The sequence below is a fragment of the Rhinopithecus bieti genome, unplaced genomic scaffold (assembly GCF_001698545.2).
Source record: "Rhinopithecus bieti isolate Rb0 unplaced genomic scaffold, ASM169854v2 scaffold_29928, whole genome shotgun sequence".
Classification (NCBI taxonomy): Eukaryota; Metazoa; Chordata; class Mammalia; order Primates; family Cercopithecidae; genus Rhinopithecus; species Rhinopithecus bieti.
The window spans coordinates 1,821,603-1,844,258 of record NW_016814053.1 but is presented as its reverse complement, the minus strand read 5'-3'; the positions used below and the strand labels follow the sequence as shown (position 1 = coordinate 1,844,258).

The following is a 22,656-nucleotide window of genomic DNA, read 5'->3' as shown; positions in this document are numbered from 1 at the left end:
TAATTAGCTCTGTAAGGCTTGTTATGAAAATAGCATTACTTCCCCTTAAACACAAAATTTTCTGTTTCCTAGAGAAAACCACTTTAACTTTTCAAAGTGATTTATTTACTTCTGTATTTCTAAGAAAGAAAATGTGCTTATATTGGTATTTCTTGTTTTTTGTTTTTTGGTTTTTTTTTTCTGTTTTGGATGTTATCTGTTGACTTCCTACCATGGAGGGTAAGGATTTAATATTCTTTTCTCTCTCTCTCTCTTTTTTTTTTTTAAGGCAGGGACTCACTCTGTTGTCCAGGCTGGAGTGCAGTAGCACAAAGGATTTAATATTCTTTAATATGCACATACATTCCCCTCCAACCACACACACACTTTGCATTTTCTCTTCCCCTACTTCAAGTTATATCTTAATTTGAGTTGGATTAATATTCAAAGTTCACATTATTATGAATGTAAATGCTATTTTTGGGGTCTTTTTGGTGGGTTGGGGGGGGGACAGGGTCTCACTCTGTCGCCCAGGTTGGAGTGCAGTCGCACAATCTCCACTCACTGCAACCTCCACCTCCCCGGTTCCAGCTGAGATTACAGGCACATGCCACCAGGCCCAGCTAATTTTTGTATTTTTAGTAGAGACGGGGTTTCACTGTGTAGGCCAGGCTGGTCTTGAGTCCCTGGCCCCAAGTGATCCACCCCCACCTTGGCCTCCCAAAGTGCTGAGATCATAGGCGTGAACCACCGCACCTGGCCTGTAAATGCTATTTAATCTTTTTCTTTTCTAACTCACTGCTTTTACTGGAGTTATTAATTATCTTGTTTTCTTGTTTGTGTGTTTTTCTATGTAGTATACTTATTACCAAATTGAAACTTTTTACCAGTTTTCTAAATATCCTATCAAGATTTTCATCCCATTATATACTCTGTCAAGTTCATTTTCTTGAGACAGTCTCTCCCAGAGCCTTCTGACCTGCACCAGTGTGGACTAGTCACTTTTATTCCTGTTGTACAGCTCTCATCCTGTAATTTCCTTTCGTTTTATGATGGTCATTCCTTTGACCTTTCTTCTCTATTGATTCCTTTATTTCCTTTATTCCATATTTTTCTTTCGTGATTCATACCCTTGTTTTAGTGTAGTACAAATGACAGAAGCTTAATGATAAAGGCTACGTGACAGATAAAGTTTTTGACCTTGTTCTATCTAAGAATGTCATTTTAGCATGGCATTTGATATTGTTGGTATCTTGGATTCCAGGCTGAACATCATTGCCATCTAGCTTCTAGTATTACTGTTGAAATCTAAAGCTAATGTCTGCTTCTTGTATATAATCTGCTCCTCCTCACTTCCCTGTCCTCCCAGTCTTGTAGGATATTCTTTTTGTCTCCAGTGTCCTGACATTTAAATTTTGTTCAGTGACGTGGGCACTAGAAAAGCCCTTTAGACTTATTTTATTGATAATTTCCTCTGTTTGCTAAATGATTCTCAAACTTTTGAAAACCTTATTTATGGTGAAGTATAACATATAATCAGAAAATGTTTAAAGGATAAATACACAATTTAAGGAACACCTATTTAACACTCAGGTTAGAAGACAGAAAGAACATTGTCAGCACTTTTCTCAGAATAACTCTCTACAAGGTAACCACTTTTATGGTATTCACTGTTTTGATTTTCTTTCTTTTTGAGACAGAGTCTCACTCTGTTGCCAGTCTGGAGTGCAGTGGCGTGATCTCAGCTCACTGCAACCTCCACCTCCTGGGTTCAAGCGATTCTCCTGCCTCAGCCTCCCGAGTAGCTGGGACTACAGGTGTGCACTAGCATACCCGGCTAATTTTTGTGTTTTTAGTAGGGACGGGGTTTCACCATGTTGGCCAGGATGGTCTTGACCTCTTGACCTCATGATCCGCCTGCCTCAGCCTCCCAAAGTGCTGGGATTACAGGTGCGAACCACTGCGCCCAGTCTGTTTTGATTTTCTTTACAGTTTTTCCATCTCAGCATGTATCCCTTAACACCATTGTTTATTTTTTTTCTGAATTTGTTTATTTTTTATTTTTGTATTTAATTTTGTCTGACTTTGTGAATGGAATCCCATTGTCTATATTCTTTTTATCTGGCTTCTTTCTGCCAACATTTTTTCAGGGTGCATCCACATTTTATCTAGCTGTCATTACTACTGCATTTTTTTGACTGTGTATATTCCATTGTATTAATAAACCACAATTTGTCTGTCCCATTCTGGATGAATATTTGAATTATTTTCTCATTTTGGAAGGTATTATTAATAATGTTATTTATGAACCTTCTAGCATATGTCTTCTGGTAAACATGTGTGCTCATTTCTCTAGAACAGTGCTGTCTAGAAGAGATATAATGTGAGCCACACATGTAATTTTAAATTTTCCCTCCTAGGCTGGGCATGGTGGCTTATGCCTATAATCCCAGCATTTTGGGAGGCCAAGGCAAGAGGATTGCTTGATCCCAGGAGTTCAAGGCCAGCCTGGGCAATATAGCAAGAACCTGTCTCAAAAATTAAAAAATAAATCAAAAAATAAATAAAATTTTGCCTCCTAAGTGAATTAATTAATGCAGGAACAAAAAACCAAATAGTGCATGTTCTCATTTACAGGTGAGAGCTAAACATAGGTACCCATGGACATAAAGATGTTAACAATAGACACCGGGGACTAATAGACGGCGAGTACTATGCTCAGTACCTGGGTGATGGGATCATTTGTACCCCAGACCTCAGCGTGACACAATATACCTAGGTAACAAAATCTGCACATGTACCCGCTTAATCTGAAATAAAAGTTAAAAAAGAAAATTATCATAGCCACAGTTGAAAAGTAAGAAGAAACAGATGAAGTTGATTTTAATAACATATTTAACCCAATAAATCTAATCATTTCAGCATGTGTCATAAAAATTGAGAATTTGACTTCTTATTTTAATACTAAATCCTTGAATCTGGTTTGTATTTTACACCAACATCCCATTTCAACTCAGTGGAGCTACATTTGAGGTGTTCAGTACCCACATGAGGCTGGTGTCTATTATATTGGACTGTATAGCTCTAAAGAAATATATGTAAATCTATCCTGAATATATATATCCTATAGTGGAATTGCTCAGTCATAGAGTATACATATCTTGAACTTTAGTACTTTAATGGCAAAGTGTTTGAAAATGGTTGAACCATTTTACATTCTAGTAGCAGTGTGTGATAGTTCCCATTGCTCCACATAGTTACCAACATTTGGTATTATCAGAATTTTTAGTATTGCTGCCTGGTAAGCGGATAGTTTTCATGGTGGTTTAATTTGCATTTTTCTAATTACTTAAGAGCTAGAGCACTTTTAAATATATATATGGGCTATTTGAATTTCTTCTTTTGTGAAGTGCTAGTTTAAGGGCTTTTTGCCCATTTTTTTCTCTTGGGATTTTTATCATTTTTTTCTTACTGAACTTCTAGGAGTTCTCTATATATTCTGGACATAAACCTTTTGTTATATGTACCACATATATCTTCTCCAACTCCGTAACTTGCCTTTTTACCTTCTTAAAGATGTCTTTTGATAAACCTAAATTTTAAAGTTTAATATAAAGTTTATCAGTTCTTTCCTTCATAGCTAGTAATTTTTTGTGTCCTATATAAGAAATCCTTTTCAATCCTGAAATCATGAAGATATTACCTAGTTTTACACTGTAAGAGCTTTATTGAGTATATTTATTTGTTAGGCCTAACATGCAGCTAGGATTGATTTTTGGTTAAAGGATGAAGTAGTAGTCGTTGATTTTATTTTTCTGTGGTGGTTCAACACTATTCATACACTTCCCTGCCTTCCCACAACTCTCTGCCCCACCTCATACTCCACAGTGCCATCTTTGGAAATAAGGGTCTATATATATGTGGGCTTGATTGTGGACTCTGTTATGTCCCATTGATTTCTTTCTCTATCCTTATGCTATTGTCACATTCTTCATTACTATGACTTTGTAATAAATCCTGACAACCATTGGAGCAAATCCTTGTACTTCCTTATAAACGTATGACTTTCTTGTCAATTAAAAAAAAAGAATATATGACTGATTTTCTCAGCCTTTTGCACTTTTATGTACATGTTGAAATTATCTTGACATTTTTAGCAAAACAGCCTGCTTGGTTTTGATTGTGGTTTTATAACTGCATGGTTCAATTTTGAGAGAACTCAGAGGTACACAACTTTAATATTAAGTCTGACAGTTCACCAACATGGTATCATCTTTCATTTATTTAGCTCTTTTATTTTTCTTAAAGTCTAGTTTTCTCCCTAGGGATCATGTGTACCTTATCATGTACTCAAGGTACACAGTATTTTAAATTCTATTGTAAATGCTATTTAATTTTTTTTTTTTTTTGAAACAAGGTCTCACTCTCACCCAAGCTGGAGTGCAGTAGCATAATCATGGCTCACTGCAGCCTTGACTTCCCAGGCTCAGGTGATCCTCCCACATCAGCCTCCCGTGTAGCTGGGACTACAGGTGTGTGCCACAATGTCTGGCTAATTTTTTGTAGAGGTGGGGTTTCACCATGTTGCCTAGACTGGCCTTGAACTCCTGGGCACAAGTGATCCTCCCACCTCAGCTTCCCAAAGTGCTGGGATTACGGGAGTGAGCCACTGTACCTGGCCTAAAAATTTTGTTTGCTAGCTTTGTTGCTGGTACATAGAAAAGTTTATTTTTTATGAATTCAGATAATTTATCTGTACAATATTTTTGTCCTGCATGGGTGTGTTATTTTGTCCTCCATGGGTGCATAGATTCTTCAGAGAAACAGAATCAATAGAAAATACACACACACACACACAGAGGAAATTGGCTCATGGGATTATAGTGGCTGAGAAGTCCAAGATCTGCATTTGTCAAGTTGCAGACCCAGAAAAGCCAATAGTATAATTCTTGTCCTCGTCTGAAGGCCCGAGAACCAGAAGAGCTGATGGTATAAATTCCAGTCTGAGTCTGAGTCTGAAGGCAGAAGACTGATGTCCCAGCTCAAATACAGTTAGGCAGAGAGAAAGAATTCTTTCTTAGCCTTTTGTTCTATTCAGGCCTTCAGTCAAGTGGATAAGGCCACATTGGGGATGGTAGTCTGCTTTTCTCAGTCTACCAACTCAAATGTTAATTTCCTCCAGAAATACCCTGACAGACATACCCAGAAATAGTGTGTAACCAGTTATATGGGCACACCAAAATTAACCGTCACAATGGGCAGTCAGATGATCTGCAAATTTGTTTCTTCTTTACCAATTCTTAAATTTTCTTTTTCTTGGTTTACTGCACTAGCCAGGACCTCCAAATACAATGTGGAATAGAAATGATAATAGAAAATACCCTTTTTCTTGATCTCAAAAGGAAAGTTGTCAGTGTCTTGTCTTACCATTAACTATGATTTTATATTAGCTCTTTTTTTTTTTTTTTTTTTTTTTTTTTTTGAGATGGAATCTTGCTGTGTCACTCAGGCTGGAGTGCAGTGGCATGATCTCAGCTCACTGCAGCCTCCGCTTCCCGGTTCAAGCGATTCTCCTGCCTCAGCCTCCTGAGTAGCTGGGACTACAAGCATCTGCCACCACACCGTCTAATTTTTGTATTTGTAGTAGAGACGGGGTTTCACCACATTGGCCGGGTGGTCTCGAACTCTGACCTTGTGATCTCCCCGTCTCAGCCACCCAAAGTGCTAGGATTACAGGTGTGAGCCACCACACCTGGCCTATTGTGGCTTTTTAGTATATATCCTTTATCAAATGAAAGAAGTTTACAAAGAGATTGTTTGTTTGTTTGTTTGAGACAGTCTCACTCTCACCCAGGCTGGAGTGCAATGGCACGTGATCTCGGCTCACTGCAACCTCCGCCTCCCGGGTTCAAGTGATTCTCCTGCCTCGGCCTCCTGAGTAGCTGGGACTACACGCGCCTGCTACCACGTCTGGCTAATTTTTTGTAGTTTTGGTAGAGACGGGGTTTCACCGTGTTGGCCAGGCTGGCCTTGAACTCCTGACCTCAAGTGATCCACCTGCCTCGGCCTCAAAAGTGCTGGGATTATAGGTGTGAGCCACCGTGCTGGGCCCACAAAGAGATTTTATCATGAATGAGTGTTGAATTTTTTTTCAAATGACTTTTCTACATATATATTGGGATGGTCATATTTTTCTTTTTCTCTCTTTTTTTTTGAGATGGAGTCTCACTCAGTCAGCTAGGCTGGAGTGCAGTGATCTCGGCTCATGGCAGCATCTGTCTACTGGGTTCAAGCAGTTCTCCTGCCTTAGCCACCCAAGTAGCTAGGATTACAGGCCTGCGCCACCAACCTAGCTGATTTTTATATTTTTAGTAGAGATGGGGTTTCACCATGTTGTCCAGGCTGGTCTCAAACTCCTGACCTCAGATGATCCACCCACTTCCAGCCTCCCAAAGTACTGGGATTGCAGGTGTGAGCCACCATGCCCAGCTGTGATAGTATAATCTTATTTGTATACATTATGGAATTTGGTTAGGTGATACTTAGGCTTTTTTGTTTTTCTGGATTCATAAGTGAAAATGGCCTATAATTTTCTTTTCTTTTAGAGATGAGGTCTTGCTCATTCCCCCAGGCTGGAGCGCAGTGCCACCATCATGGTTCACTGTAGCCTTGACCTTCTGGGTTCAAGTAATCCTCTTGCCTTAGCCTCCTGAGTAGCTGGGACTACAGGCACATGCCACCATGCCCAACTAATTTTTTATTTTGGAGAGATGGGGTCTTGCTATGTTGATCAGGCTGGTCTGGAACTCCTGGCCTCCAGCGATCCTCTGACCTTGGCCTCCCAAAGTGCTGTGATTACAGGCATGAACCACTGCCCAGCTAAAAATGGCCTATAATTTTCATCTTTCTTTTTGAGTTTTTATATAAAGGCTAGTCCCAAAATAAATTGGAGAGTTTTATCTTTTTTTAAAAAAAAATTTCTAAATTTTCACTTAAGATTGTTGTATTGCTTCCTTTATGTTTGATGAATTTGTCAGTGAAGCCAGGTAGACCCATATGATGGGCTATAATGCAAGTCTCAACAAATTTCAAAAGATTGAAATCATAGAAAATTTGTTTTCTGGCCAGGCATTGTGGCTTATGCCTATAATCCCAGCATTTTGGAAGCAGAGGTGGATGGATAGCTTGAGCTCACAAGTTCAAGACCAGCTTGAGGTCAAGGCTACAGTGAGCCATGATTGCGCTACTGCATTCCAATGTGGGTGGCAGAATGAGACTCTGTCTCAAAAAAATTAAATAAGTAAATAAAAATGAAAAAGAAAGTATGTTTTCTGACCACGTGATTATTATAGAAATCAATTTTAAAAACCTTTAAAAATATTTGCTTCTAGATTCTTAAGGTGAAAGAAGAAACCATAATGGAAATTAGAAACTATAGTCCACCATTCTTATCCTTGGGTTCTTAATCTATAGATTCAGCCAACCTCAGATCAACAATATTTGGGAAAATAATGGATGGTTGCATTTGTACTGAACACATACAGACTTTTCTTTTGTCATTATTCCCTAAACAATACAATATAATCACTATTACATAGCATTTACATTGTATTAGGTGTTTTTTGTTTTTGTTTTTTCTTGTTGAGACAGAGTTTCGCTTTGTCACCCAGGCTGGAGTGCGGTGGCACGATCTCAGCTCACTACCAGCTCCACCTCCCTGGGTTCACGCCATTCTCCTGCCTCAGCCTCCCGAGTAGCTGGGACTACAGGTGCCTACCACCACACCCAGCTAATTTTGTTTTTGTATTTTTAGTAGAGACAGGGTTTCACCGAGTTAGTCACGATGGTCTTGATCTCCTGACCTCATGATCTACCCACCTTGGCCTCCCAAAGTGCTGGGATTACAGGTGTGAGCCACCACACCCAGCCCATCGTATTAGGTGTTATAAGTAACCTAGAGATGATTTAAAGTATATGGGAGGATGTGTGTAGGTTGTATACAAATGTTACACCATTATATATAAAGGACTTGGGCATCCGTGGATTTGGGTATCCACAGGTGTCCTGGAAGTACTTTCCCACAGATACTGAAGGATGACTGTATTTTGAACTGGATGATTACGAAAATATTCCATATGAAAATATGTGGGTTTTTACAAAAGTAGTTTTAGAGAAAACATACATATTAGAAAAGAAAGGTTGACAAAAATGAGCAGTGTCCATCTCAAGAAGTTGGCAAAAGAACCTAAGAAGCAGAAGAAATAATGAAGATGAAGCAAAAATAAATGAAATACAAAGCAAACATAAAATAGGATCATAAAAGCCAAGAGTTGGTTCTTTTTTTTTTTTGAGACGGAGTCTTGCTCTGTCGCCCAGGCTGGAGTGCAGTGGCCGGATCTCAGCTCACTGCAAGCTCTGCCTCCTGGGTTTACGCCATTCTCCTGACTCAGCCTCCCGAGTAGCTGGGACTACGCCCGCCACCTCACCCGGCTAGTTTTTTGTATTTTTTTTAGTAGAGACGGGGTTTCACCGTGTTAGCCAGGATGGTCTCGATCTCCTGACCTCGTGATCCACCTGTCTCGGCCTCCCAAAGTGCTGGGATTACAGGCTTGAGCCACCGCACCCGGCCAAGAGTTGGTTCTTTTAAAGATTAATAACATTGATAAACCTCTGAGATGCTGATCAAGAAAAGAACGAACACACAAAAACTAATATTAGGAATGAAAGAAGGGATTTTACTATAAATCCTATAGACTTATAAAATGTGAGGCTATAATGCACAATTTTATGCTATTTTTTTTTTGAGATGGAGTCACCGAGGCTGGAGTGCACTGGTGCGATCTCTGCTCACTGCAACCTCTGCCTCCCAGGTTCAAGCAATTCTCCTGCCTTAGCCTCCTGAGTAACTGGGATTACAGGCACGCGCCACCACACCCAGCTAGTTTTGTATTTTTAGTTTCACCATGTTGGCCAGGCTGGTCTCAAACTCCTGACCTCAGGTGATCTCTCTGCCTCAGCCTCCCAATGTGCTGGGATTACAGGCGTTAGCCACTGTGTCTATGCTAATTTTTTTAAACACTAATTTTGTTCAGACATGGATCCCTTAGGAAATGGCAAAGTCTAAATCATAGGCTAATCATTTTTTGGCAATGGTCGGTTTAGTGGTGGGCATGTGATCTGATGTTAGGAAGAATTCTATGGTAAATTTTGAGACTTCAAATGAAATGGTTAACTTCAATGCTGTGTTCTTTGTGGGGAGGGTTTTAAATTACTTTTGCTTAATTATGAGGCTATTCAAGTTATCTATTTTTGTGTTAGTGCTTCTGATATGCTTCTGATTTCATGGCATAAAAATTTAAAACAGGCTGGGTGTGGTGGCTCATGCATATAATCCCAGTACTGTGGGAGGCTGAGGTGGGAGGATCACTTGAGCCCAGGAGTTCAAGACCAGTCTGGCCAACATGGTGAGACTTCATCTCTACAAAAAGTTTTAAAAATTAGCCAGGTTATGGTGGCACACACCTGTAGTGCCAGCTACTTGGGAGGCTGAGGTGGGAAGGTCACTTGAGCCCAGGTCTGCAGTGAGCCTGGGTGACAGAGTGAGACCCCGTCTCAAAAAAAGAAAAAAGAAAGCAATACTTTTTTATTATTTCTTTCAACAAATATTTATAGGACACCTACTGTATGCTAGGTACTACTATTTACCATATTTCTTATATCCAGTCAGACAGGATTATTTTTTAGGACAAAATTTAGAAACAAAACAGCTCATTCCTAGAAGGATGCAGCTGCGTAATAAAAAGAAAAGAAAAAAAAAAAAAGAAAAGAAAAAACGGTAGGGGGCTCAGCATAGCTGGTGGTGGCAATGCTCTTGTGAAAGCTGAGTAGCGCGTATTTCACAGAGCACCTCTATAATTTGTAAAGGAGTATGGTTTTTCAGAGGTACCTTTATTACTGGGATTCATGACCTGCGTGGACTTCAAGTAGGTTTGTTGACTTCAAGGTATCCACAATTCCTCTGAAATTGTATCGAGTAGTTTATGTGTATATGCTTTTTGGTGATAGAGAAGAGAGGGTTCAATGACTTTCCATAGATTTTCAAAGGGTCCAAAATATTTAAGAACCACTTCTCTGTGGGTTAAGAAAAGTTTACAGAGACCAACAAATAGTTTTTTTCTTCATTTTGTGTTTTATGTCTGTTTTGAGTAACCATTATAGTAAAATATTAATTATGTATAAGATTCTCTTTGGCTTTTGTTCAATTTATATTATTTTGCCATTACTTTAACTGATAACTTTTTTTAAAGGTTCAGGAACAAGTGCATCCCACTCTCTCAGCTAATGAAGAGTCTCTCTATTATATTGAAGAGCTGATTTTTCAGCTGCTTAATAAATTATGCATGGCCCAGCCAAGGACTGTTCAAGATGTAGAGGTAAAAATTATTTTGTCATTTCAAGAAGCCATTCAACCACTTGTATGAATTAATTTTTGTATCTATATCATTCTAAATTATTGTGGAAACTAAAACCATTGAAATTATGTATGAGATATATGGTCAGTTTGTTTTTGACAAAAACATCAAGGCAGTTCATTGAGGAAAGGCAAATTTTTCAGAAAAAAAAGCCTTAGAACAACTGGGTACATTTATGAGGGGAAAAAACCTTGAAACCTATCTCATGCCGTAGACAAAAATTAATTCAAAATGGATCATGGCCTTAGACAACAGCTAAATTACAAGGTTTTTAGAATAAAATTCTGGAAAATATCTTCATAATCTGGGGTTAGGCACATGTTTTTTAGAGAGGATTCAAAACATAGTACTTTATATTTAATAATAAGGCCAGGTGCTGTGGCTCACACCTGTAATCCCAGTACTTTGAGTGACTGAGACGGGAGAATTGCTTGAGCTCAGGAGTTTGATACCAGCCTGGGCAATATAGGGAGACCCCGTCTCTACAGAAAGTTTAACAATTAGCCAGGCCTAATGGCATGTGTCCGTAGTTCCAGCTACTCGGAGGCTGAGGCAGAGGATTGCTTGAGCCCAGTAAATCAAGGCTGCAGTGAGCCATGATCATACTACTGCACTCTAGCTAGGGTGAGAGAGGGAAACTCTGTCTCAAAAAAACAAAGCAAAGAAGAAAATAGATGAGAAATTAAAAAGATGTAGTCATTGACTAGTGGAAAACGTAGAGCTTGAATCCAGACTAAATTAAAAACTACTGCAAATCAATAATGAAAAAGACACTTTTCTCCCCTAAAGGGGCAAAAGTCTTAAACAGAAACATGTAAAAGAAGATGTACTAATATTCAGTAAGCACATGAAAAGGTGCTGAAGCTCGTAAGTGATCAGGGAAATAGAAATTAAAACCACGATGAGATACTGTTTCCCACCCACTAAAAAGGATAAAATTAAAGACTGATTACCCAAATGTTGTTGAGAATGTAGAGCAGTTAGCTCTTTCTTTTCTTTTCTTCCTTTTTTCTTTTTTTTTCTTTTTTCTTTTTTTTTTTGAGACAGGATCTCGCTCTGTCACCCATGCTGGAGTACAGTGGCACAATTACATCACAGCTCACTGCAGCCTCAACCTCCTGGGCTTAGGTGATCCTCCCTTCTCAGCCTTCTGAGTGGCTGGGATTACAGGTGTGGGCCACCATGCCCAGCTACTTTTAAATATTTTTGTAGAGATGAGTTTCCCTATGTTGCGTACACTGGTCTCAAACTCCCGGGCTCAAGTGATCCTCCCACTGTGGCCTCCCAAAGTGCTGGAATTACAGGTGTGAACCATTGACCCCAGCCTCAGCTCTGTCGCCCAGGCTGGAGTGCAGTGGCGTGATCTTGGCTCACTGCAAGCTCCACCTGCCGGGTTCATGCCGTTCTCCCCCCTCAGCCTCCCTAGTAGCTGGGACTACAGGCACCTGCCACCGTGCTCGGCTAATTTTTTTTGTATTTTTAGTAGAGACAGGGTTTCACCGTGGTCTTGATCTCCTGACCTCATGATCCACCTGCCTTGGCCTCCCAAAGTGCTGGAATTACAGGCATGAACCACTGCACCCGGCCTAACTATAACTCTTAAACATTGCTAGTGGGAATATGAAATGGTATAATCATTTTGGAAAACTGTCAGTTTCTTTTTTTTTTTTTTTTTTTTGAGACGGAGTCTCGCTCTGTCTCCCAGGCTGGAGTGCAGTGGCCGGATCTCAGCTCACTGCAAGCTCCGCCTCCCGGGTTTTTTTACGCCATTCTCCTGCCTCAGCCTCCCGAGTAGCTGGGACTACAGGCGCCCGCCACCTCGCCTAGCTAGTTTTTTTGTATTTTTTAGTAGAGATGGGGTTTCACTGTGTTAGCCAGGATGGTCTCGATCTCCTGACCTTGTGATCCGCCCGCCTCTGCCTCCCAAAGTGCTGGGATTACAGGCTTGAGCCACCGTGCCCGGCCAACTGTCAGTTTCTTGTAAGTTAAATATATTTCTAGCATATGACCCAGTAGTTATGTTCCTATTTGACCCTAGAGAACGAAAATATATTCACAAAGAGACCCATACATGAGTGCTAAAGTGGTTTAATTCATAATAACCAAGAGTTGGAAACAAGTCAAATTTCTGTCAACAAGAAAATGGATAAATAAATGTGGCAGATTCATAAAACGGAATACTAGTCAGTAGTAAAATTTTAAAAATGAACTATCGATATGAGCAATAATATAGCTGCCCTTCATAAACATTATATAGAGCAAAAAAGCCAGACCCAAATGAGTACATATGTATAATTTCATATGTATATGAAATTTAGAAACAGCTAAAGCCAATTGAGGCAGAAATCAGAATGGTAGTTGCCTGTGAGGGTTGGAGATCAGGATTATAAAAATGTTCTCAATGAGACCAGGCATGGTGGTTCATGCCTGTAATCCCAGCACTTTGGGAGGCTAAGGTGGGTGGATAACTTGAAGTCAGGAGTTCGAGACCAGCCTGGCCAACATGGTGAAACCCCATCTCTACCAATATTACAAAAATTAGCCCATATGGTGGTGCACACCTGTAGTCCCAGCTACTCCGGAGGCTGAGGCACAAGAATCACTCAAACCCAGGAGTTGGAGGCTGCAGTGAGCCGAGATCTTGGTGCCACTGTACTCTAGCCTGGGTGACAGAGTGAGACAGTCTCAAAGAAAATGAAAAAAAAAAAAATGTTCTCTGTGTCAGTTGAGATAATGGTTACACAGACATAAGCATTTCTAAAACTCAACAAATTGTACATTTTAAGATCTGTGTGTTGTACTGCATGTAAGTATTACCTCAGTAAAAGATTAGTGTAAATTTTGAGGACATTCGCTCATTGATTTAAAAAAAATGTATATGTATGTATGTGTATATATACATATCTCTCTGAAAAACTATGTTTAAATTAGTGCTAAAATACTTGTTTTGCCTTGGTTACATGGAAGTATTTTTGGATTTTTAGCAATATCTGTTAGGGAGAGTTTTACTTCTTTTGTATAAAAGCACCCTGTGCACATAAAATTAATATTAATATAATTTGTATTCTTTTCTCCTGCTAAAACAAAACAAATGTCTAACAGTACAGCTATCAAAATTATTTTTGTTTTTATTTTTTGAGATGGAGTCCGACTCTGTCACCTGGGTTGGAGTACAGTGGTGTGATCTTGGCTCATTGCCACCTCAGCCACCCAGGTTCAGGCAATTCTCCTGCCTCAGCCTCCCAAGTAGCTGGGACTACAAGTGTGTACCCCAGTCTAATTTTTGTATTTTCAAAAATTACTTTTATACTATACTGTTTACATTTCCTTTTTTTTTTTTTTTTTTGGAAAATTTCTTCTGTAAGCAACAACTTTCTTTCTTTCTTTTTGTGAAGTGGCATGATCATAGCTCACTGTAGCCTTGAACTCCTGGGTCCAAGTGATCCTCCTACCTCAGCCTCCCCAGTAGCTGGGACTACAGGCACGTGTCACTGCGCCCAGCTAATTTTATTTTGTTTTGTAAAGACTGGGCCTTGCCGTGTTGCCCAGGCTGGTCTTGAACTCCTGGCCTTCAGTGATCCTCCCTCCTTAGCCTTCCAAAGTGCTGGGATTACGGGTGTTAGCCACCGTGCCCAGCTATAACAAATTTCAGTATAAAGGGAAATCTTAATTTGTAGCATTTGAGCTATTAAGATTTTCCAGGATTCTTGGAATTAATTCCCCCTGTTCTCTGCTGCCAGTTGTTTGAGTTTTCTTGTGTTTTGTTTTAAGAGACAGGGTCTTGCGCTATCACTCAGACTAGGGTGTAGTGACAGGATCGTAGCTCACTGTAGCCTTGAACTCCTGGGATCAAGCAGTTCTCCTGCCTCAGTGTATGCAACCATGCCTGGCAAATTTTAAAATTTTTTTTGTAGAGACAGGGTCTCCCTACTTGCACAGGCTGGTTTCATACTCCTGGACTCAAGGGATCCTCCCACCTCGACCTCCCAAAGTGCTGAGACTTAGAGTCATGGGCCACCATGCCCAGCCTCTGCTACTAGTTTTGAACAGGAAATAAATACACTGAAAGCATACTTTTCAATAGCTAAATTTGCTAAAATCTGAGACTATAATTGTAAATATAGGAAACCCTGCTAAATTAGAGTTTAATTCAGATCTCAGTAGTTCTTTTTCATGCCAGTGACTCACTAATTAAATTAAAATTAGATGAACTGCCTAGGTGCAGTGGCTCACACCTGTATTCCCACCACTTTGGAAAGTTGAGGCAGACACAATCACTTGAGCCCAGGAATTTGAGACCAGCCTGGGCAACATGGCAAAACTCTGTCTCTACAAAAAATAGAAAAATTAGCCAAGAGTAGTGGTATGTGCTTGTAGTCCCAGCTACTCGGGTTGCTGAGGTGGGAGAATCGTTGGAGCCTGGGAGGTGGAGGTTGCAGTGAGCTGAGCCGCCCCTGCACTTGCACTTCAGCTAGAAGTGAGAAAAAGTAAGACCCTGTCTCCAAAAAAGATGAACCACAAAGTCTAGGATTGTTTTTGTCAAGGTATGTATTTTCATAAGCTGTTCTGAGCTCTCTAACCCACTTCATCTTCCAAGAGATACATGATCTCTTTTATTTGAAGCTCTAAGATTAGCAAAAGGAGAGTGGCTGTATACTAATGATTAAAATGAATGAACAATTTTGCTCTGCCAGGTAAATAGTTTTAACTCTAGAAACCTAATTTAAAATCACTAATACACTATTTCATGTTTTCTTAATCTTTCTTATATATCCTATGTATTGTTTTTTCATTTTTCCAGTTCACCTTAATTATGTTTAAAGCTTTCTTTTGAATTTTGCCTTTTGTTTTATCCATGAAAATTATGTGGAAAAATTTTGATAGTCCTGTTGACCTTTTTTTTTCCTTTTCCAGTTGGGGTCTCCCTCTCACCCAGGCTGGAGTGTAGTCGCATGATCTCGGCTCGCTGCAATCTCCACCTCCTGGGTTCAAGCGATCCTCCCACCTCAGCTTCCCAAGTAGCTGGGACTACAGGCATGCACCACCATGCCAGGCTAATTTTTGTCATTTTTAATAGAGATGGGGTTTCATCATGTTGCCTGGCTGGTCTCAAACTCCTGAGCTCAAGTGACCCACCTGCCTCAGCCTCCCAAAGTGTTGGGATTCCAGGCATGAGCCACTGTGCCTGGCCTGACCTTTTTTTAAACCAAAAAATTTATTTATTACAGGAATCAGAATGTATTATGTCACTATTATCTGCTAGCATTAATAATAGTGATCAAGTTGAATTGTGTATGAATTTCCTATTTACATACACTTTTATTAATACTACAATGGTTCTGCTATGATTGAGCAGGAGCGAGTTCAGAAGACCTTTCCTCACCCAATTGATAAATGGGCCATTGCTGATGCACAATCTGCTATAGAAAAACGAAAACGAAGAAATCCTCTTTTACTGCCTGTGGACAAAATCCATCCTTCGTTGAAGGTAACAAAAGATTAAACATTGGTTGGGGGTTGTTCTTTATAACAAATAATATTTTATTTCTATATTTATAAAGCATTAATGTAGCATGGTCTGTGTTAGTGTGTATATGTGTGCTTGCATGTGTATACTTGTACATACGTGTCATATAAATATGTATACAAAATAATTATACTCTGGTGAAATTTGCTTTTCAAACAATATTAAAATTATTAATAGTGATAATGCATCAGTATTATTTTGTGGCATCTTTTTTTTTTTTTTAATAGAGACAGGGTCTTGCTGTGTTGCCAAGGCTGGTCTCAGACTCCTGGGTTCAAGTGATCCACCTACTTTGGCCTCCCAAAGTGGTAGGATAGGAGTCATGAGCCATCATGCCTGGCCCATTGTGGCATCTTCCAATGACTGCTACTCTGACTGATTCCTATGTAGTAGGCCATGATTCTCAGCCATTTGTTGATTAAGAAAGTGCATAATGTCAGAAGCTTCTGTGAGTTCAGAGCAGAACTGTTTTTAAAATTAATTTGTGTTATTACAGATTATTTTTTATATACTGGAAAAGTGGGCTAGGACCTAGTTTGCCTACTAGATGCATATTAGTGCATAGGGCAAAATATGCTTGATGTATATGGATTTTAAGAGTTTTGTAGCAAATTCAAGCACCCCGCCCCCCTGCGCACTCCCCCACCACACACGCACACACACTTCCTCTCCTCCCCTCAGTAGAAACTACTGTAATTAGGGGATACTGGTTTTAAAACAGGGTCCTTGAAGATAGCAGATATTTTGATATTTGTCAGATGAGTTTTGGTTAATGTATTAGGAGGCTTTTAGTGGAGTGCAACCCAAGATTAAGATCTGTTGTTGTTTGATAAAAGGCAGAGTTGTTAGATTAGATGTCTCTTAAAAGAAAAAAAGCCCCCGGCCGGGCGCGGTGGCTCAAGCCTGTAATCCCAGCACTTTGGGAGGCCGAGACGGGCGGATCACGAGGTCAGGAGATCGAGACCATCCTGGCTAATACGGTGAAACCCCGTCTCTACTAAAAAATACAAAAAACTAGCCGGGCGACGAGGCGGGCGCCTGTAGTCCCAGCTACTCGGGAGGCTGAGACAGGAGAATGGCGTGAACCCGGGAGGCGGAGCTTGCAGTGAACTGAGAGCCGACCACTGCACCCCAGCCTGGGCGGCAGAGCAAGACTCCGTCTCAAAAAAAAAAAAAGAAAAAAAGCCCCCAATTCAGGGACCAGAGATTCATTTTATAAACTACATTTAGACATGTAGTTAATAGAAAGTTTTTTTATAAGCAAGGATGTTAATTAGGAATTTTTTAAGTGTTTAATACTTGACAGTGCTACATTTTGCAATTAAATTATTTATTCTTTTCACAGGAAGTGTTAGGGTACAAAGTGGACTACCATGTGTCCCTATATATTGTGGCTGTACTAGAATATATCTCAGCTGATATTTTAAAATTGGCTGGTAATTATGTTTTTAATATCCGGCATTATGAAATATCTCAGCAGGACATTAAAGTGTCAATGTGTGCGGATAAGGTAAGTGTTACAAGGTATTTAAACTTAACTTGAATAGCAACTATACTCATTTCTGCCTCAATCTTTTTGTATACATTATTAGATAAGTAATTTTATACTTGGTAGTACTGGAAGAGAGAAAATCCTGCCTTTACAGAGTAACCATGATATTTCCAGGTTTTTAAGCATATGGCAGGATGGGGATCTCTTTTTTTGGTCAAGAATCTTTTACTTACAAGAAAAAAACATCCAAGGCCTCAAACCAATTTAAGTAGTTTGAGTTTTATATTTTCAGAAAGAGAATATATAGAGTTCTACTCAGGTACTTTAAGTGTAAGTAATTTTGAAGACCCTACTTTGGTTTCACAGCTTAGCTTAGTGAGGCACAGGGAGAGAGAAAATTAGGCTGCAATGCTGAAGTTACTCCCCTCTGATCATTTTTTTGTTTTTATATCTGTCTTCTTTCCTGGCTATAAGCTACTTGCGGGAAGAAATTGAGTCTTTCATATTATTCTGTACTCCTTTTCTCACCTTCTTATTTTTATTCCTGTTTATTTATTTATTTGAGACAAGGTCTCACTTTGTCACCCAGGCTGGAGTACAGTGGCACAATCTCAGCTCACTGCAACCTTTGTGTCCCTGGCTCAAGCGATCCTCCTGTCTCAGCCTCTTGAGTAGTTAGGACCACAGGCATGCATCACCATGTCCAGCTGTTTTTGTGTTTTTTTGGAGGGATAGGGTTTCACCATGTTGCCCAGGCTGGTCTTGAACTCCTGAGTTCAAGTGCCTGCCTCGGCCTCCCAAAGTGTTAGGATTATACGCATGAGCCACTGCACCCACTGAAGCTATAACACTGAATAAGATTGCAATCCTTGTATTAGAAGGTATTTATTTTACTGCAAAATAAAAATAAACAGATAATTACAGAACAACATGATTAAAACTATTATACTATTAAGTCCAAGGTACAGTGGAATGAACTCTAGCATGGGTGAGGCCAGAAAGACTACAAAGAAAATGCCTAAATGAAGCTCTCTCAGGGTGAACAACCTCCAGGACCTAGCACATGTCGGTGGTTCTCACCCTTGACTGCGCATCAGAATTAATAGAAAGCTTTTAAAGAATGCTGATGCCTGCATATCACCCCCAGAGATTTAATTGGCTTGGATTGGATCTCCAAACCTCAGTGTTCTTTGAAAGCATTCCAGGTAATTCTGATGTGCATTTATAATGACTGAGACCCATTGTACGATTCCATAATTTCAAAAATGACTTTTCACTTACATCGTGGTAGCAATTCCTTGTTATCTCTATTTTGACTTCTAAAATTATGGCTACTTTTTTTTTTTAACTTTGAAAATATCTTAGACTTATAGAAGAGTTGAAAGTATAACAAAAAGTATACCCTTGCCACTTGAACCATATGAGAGTAAGTTGCCAACATAGTGTGTCCTATAAACAAGAACATTCTGCTACATTACCACAGTATGACTGACAGTCAAAATCCAGGAAATGAATACATTTGATACATTATACCATCTAACTTTCAAACATCATTCAAGTCTTGTCACATATCCTAATGATCTTTTTACCAAAATCATTCATTCCAGAAGCATATATTGTTTATGTGTCATGTATTTTTATCCTCTTCAGTCTGGAATAATTCCTCATTCTTCCCTTAACTTTTTTTTTTTTTTTTTTTTTTTGAACATGGCAAAGCAGGCCAGGCATGGTGGATCACACCTGTAATCCCAGCACTTTGGGAGGCTGAGGCAGGCAGGTCACTTAAGGTCGAGTTCAAACCAGCCTAGTCAATGTGGCAAAACCCCATCTCTACTAAAAGTACAAAAAAAGTTGCTGGGCATGGTGGCACATGCCTGTAATCATACTTACTCAGGAAGCTGAGTCACGAGAATCATTTGAACCCAGGAGGCAGAGTTTGCAGTGAGTTGAGATTGGGCCACTGCACTCCAGCCTGGGCGACAAAGCAAGACACTGTTTCAGAAAAAAAAAAGATAGTAAAGTTGACTTTATTCATGGGAGGCCATGGCAGTAGGCACAGGGACCACTGCAGTGTAATCCCATGGTTGGGGAGAGAGACATTAGAATCAACTCTCCTCCCTTAAGTTTTATAATCTTTACACTTTTGAGGGCTACAGGTCAGTTATTGTGTAGAACATCCCTCAATTTAGGTTTTCTCTGTTGTTTTCTATTGGTTAGAATCAGGTAATGGTCTTCTTCGGCAGGAATATCGTAGAAATTGTGCTGTGTTCTTCTCATTGCATTTTCTCAGATGGCACACAGGCACATGATTTCGTTGTGTCTCATTAGTGGTAGTGATGTTGACTGATTACTTGATTAGGGAGTTATCTGCCAGGCTTCTCATTTGTGAAGTTACTCTTTTCCCTTTTGTAATTAATAAATGAACATTTTGTGGAGTATTTTGAAACTGTGTATCTTATTCTTCATCACACTCATAATGAATTATTATTTTATTCAATGGGTTGTAATCTGTTACTTCATTATTCAGATGTTGCAGGCCAGGCACCATGGCTCATGCCTATAATCCCAGCACTTTGGGAGGCCGAGACAGGTGGATCGCTTGAGCTCAGGAGTTTGAGACCAGCCTGGGCAACATGGCTCTACAAATAAAAAAAATTAGCCAGGCATGTGCTTGTAACTATAGTCCCAGCTATTTGGGAGGATGAGGTGGGAGAATCACTGGAGCTCGGGAGATTGAGGCTGCATGAAGCCTAGATCATGCCACTGCACTCTGTCTCAAAAAAAAAAGGTTTCAGTTGTTCCAGATTTGGTTATTAGGAGCCCTAGCTTGGTTTTTCTGTTCCTGTCATTATTTGAGCACTTTCTTTTCTTTTCTCCTTCCTATTTATTAATTTATTAAATTATAAATTGACAAATTATAGTTGTATATATTTATGGAGTACAAGGTAAGGTTATGATTACGAAGACAATGTAGAATAATTAAGTTAATTAACGTTTATTCAAATACTTATTTTTTGTGGTGAGAACATTTGAAATTTACTCTTAGCTAGTAGAATGATGGTTATAAGGCTAGGAAGGGTAGATGGAGTGGGAGAAATGGGGATGGTTAATGGGTACAAAAATATTGTTAGAATGAATGAGATCTAGTATTTGATATCTCAACAGGGTGACTACAGTCACCGATAATTTATTGTATATTTTACAACAATTAAAAGAGTATAATTGGATTGTTTGTAGCACAAAGAAAGGATAAACGCTTGAGGTGATGGAGACTCCATTTTATTCTGATGTATGCATTATATGCCTGCATTTACCCCATAAATATATACACTTACTATGTACCCACAAAACTTTCTTTTGAAAATTGAAATGACAAAAAAATTTACTTTTTGCGATTTTGAAATGTAAATACATTATTATTTACTATATTCACCATACTGTGCGATAAATCTTACAAAAAAGACCCGATTCCTCCTAATTGAGGTTTTTGTCCCCCTACCCTGCAGCCTCTGGTAACCACATTCTATTCTGCTTCTATGAGTTTGTTCTAGATTCCACATGTAAGTGAAAACACATGTGCATTTTTTGTTGTTTTTTTTGTTTGTTTGTTTGTTTTTTGTTTTTCTTTTTTGAGATGGAGTCTCGCTCTCTTGCGCAGGTTGGAGTGCAGTGGCATGATCTCAGCTCACTGCAACCTCTGCCCCCCAGGTTCAAGCGATTCTCCTGCCTCAGCCTCCCAGGTAGCTGGGAGTACAGGTGCCCGCCACCACGCCTGGCTAATTTTTGTGTTTTTAGTAGACAGGGTTTCACTATGTTGGTCAGGCTGGTCTCGAACTTCTGACCTCGTGATCTGCCCGCCTCGGCCTCCCAAAGTCCTGGGATTACAGGCGTGAGCCACCACACCCAGCTTGTTTGTTTTTGAGAGCTTGAGTCTCCCTCTGTCACCCAGGCTCACTGCAGCTTCAAACCCCTGGGCTCAGGCAATCCTCCTGCCTCAACCTCACAAGTAGCTAGAGCTATAGGCACCTGCCACCATGCCCAGCTAATTTCTAAATTTTTGTAGGAATAGGGTCTTGCTATGTTGTCCAGGCCGGTCTGGAACTCCTGGTTTCAAGTGATTTTCTTGCCTCAACCTCCCAAGACACTGGGATTACAGATGTGGGCCACTGTACCAGGCCATAAACTATTTTTTTGAATAAGTCATTCCTTTATTTGAAGCATTTTTCTGTATCCTAAATCTTCACCTTTTGAGAGTTTTAAAAAATCATGTGGCAGGATTTTCAGATCCCCTTGTCATATTGCTTTTAGACTGATTTCTAAAACTGAAGACAATAGTCCAGATTTGGTCTGATCAACAGAGTATATTGAAATGCACTTACGTATCCTTTATTCTATATGCTATTCTTTAATAATTTCAGCATTAATATTTTGGCACCATGTTACTCTGTGTACTTATTGAGTCTGCAGATTTCTAAACTCCCGAGGACTGTTCCACATGAAGTACCATTTTGTTATGTCTTGGATTTCTCCAACTTGTGCTGTTGATTTTTTGTTGTTATTGTAAGAATGAACGTGAATTTATCCCTAGAAAATTTCATACTGTTATTGAGGCTATGTTCCAGCATATGTAGACATTTTAAAAATTGAATTTTCATTCAGCATTTTAGGTACTCTACCCAGGTTTTTGTAATGTGTACAAATTTGATAAACCTTGAATTAAAATTATTTAGTAAAAATGTTGAAAAGGCCAGGTGCCTTTGAATCTGGGAGGTGGAAGTTGCAGTGAGCCGAGATCGCGCCACTGCACTCCAGCCTGGGTGACAGAGCGAGACTCCATTTTATTTTATTTATTTATTTATTTTTTGTTGAGACAGAGTCTTGCTCTGTCGCCAAGGATGGAGTGCAGTGGCACAATCTTGGCTTACTGCAACCTCCGCCTCCCAGTTTCAAGCGATTCTCCTGCCTCAGCCTCTCAAGTAGCTGGGATAACAGGTGCCTGCCACCATGCCTGGCTAATATTTTTGTATTTTTAGTAGAGATGGGATTTTACCATGTTGGACAGGCCGGTCTCGAACTTCTGACCTCAGGTGATCCACCTGCTTCAGCCTCCCAAAATGCTGGGATTACAAGTGTAAGCCCCCACATCCAGCCAATACTCTATCTTAAAATATATATATATATAGAAT

At 39.7% G+C, this 22,656-nt stretch overlaps 1 protein-coding gene across 1 annotated transcript in view; it reads left to right on the top strand.

The window, feature by feature from the left end:
* Positions 1-22,656, top strand: part of SOS2 (SOS Ras/Rho guanine nucleotide exchange factor 2) — a 119,409-nt gene that overhangs the window by 18,868 nt on the left and 77,885 nt on the right. The window contains exons 2-4 of the mRNA XM_017849451.1: positions 10,287-10,412; positions 15,808-15,939; positions 17,324-17,488. Of these exons, the coding sequence (XP_017704940.1) occupies positions 10,287-10,412; positions 15,808-15,939; positions 17,324-17,488 (423 nt within the window). The remainder of the gene's footprint in view (positions 1-10,286; positions 10,413-15,807; positions 15,940-17,323; positions 17,489-22,656) is intronic.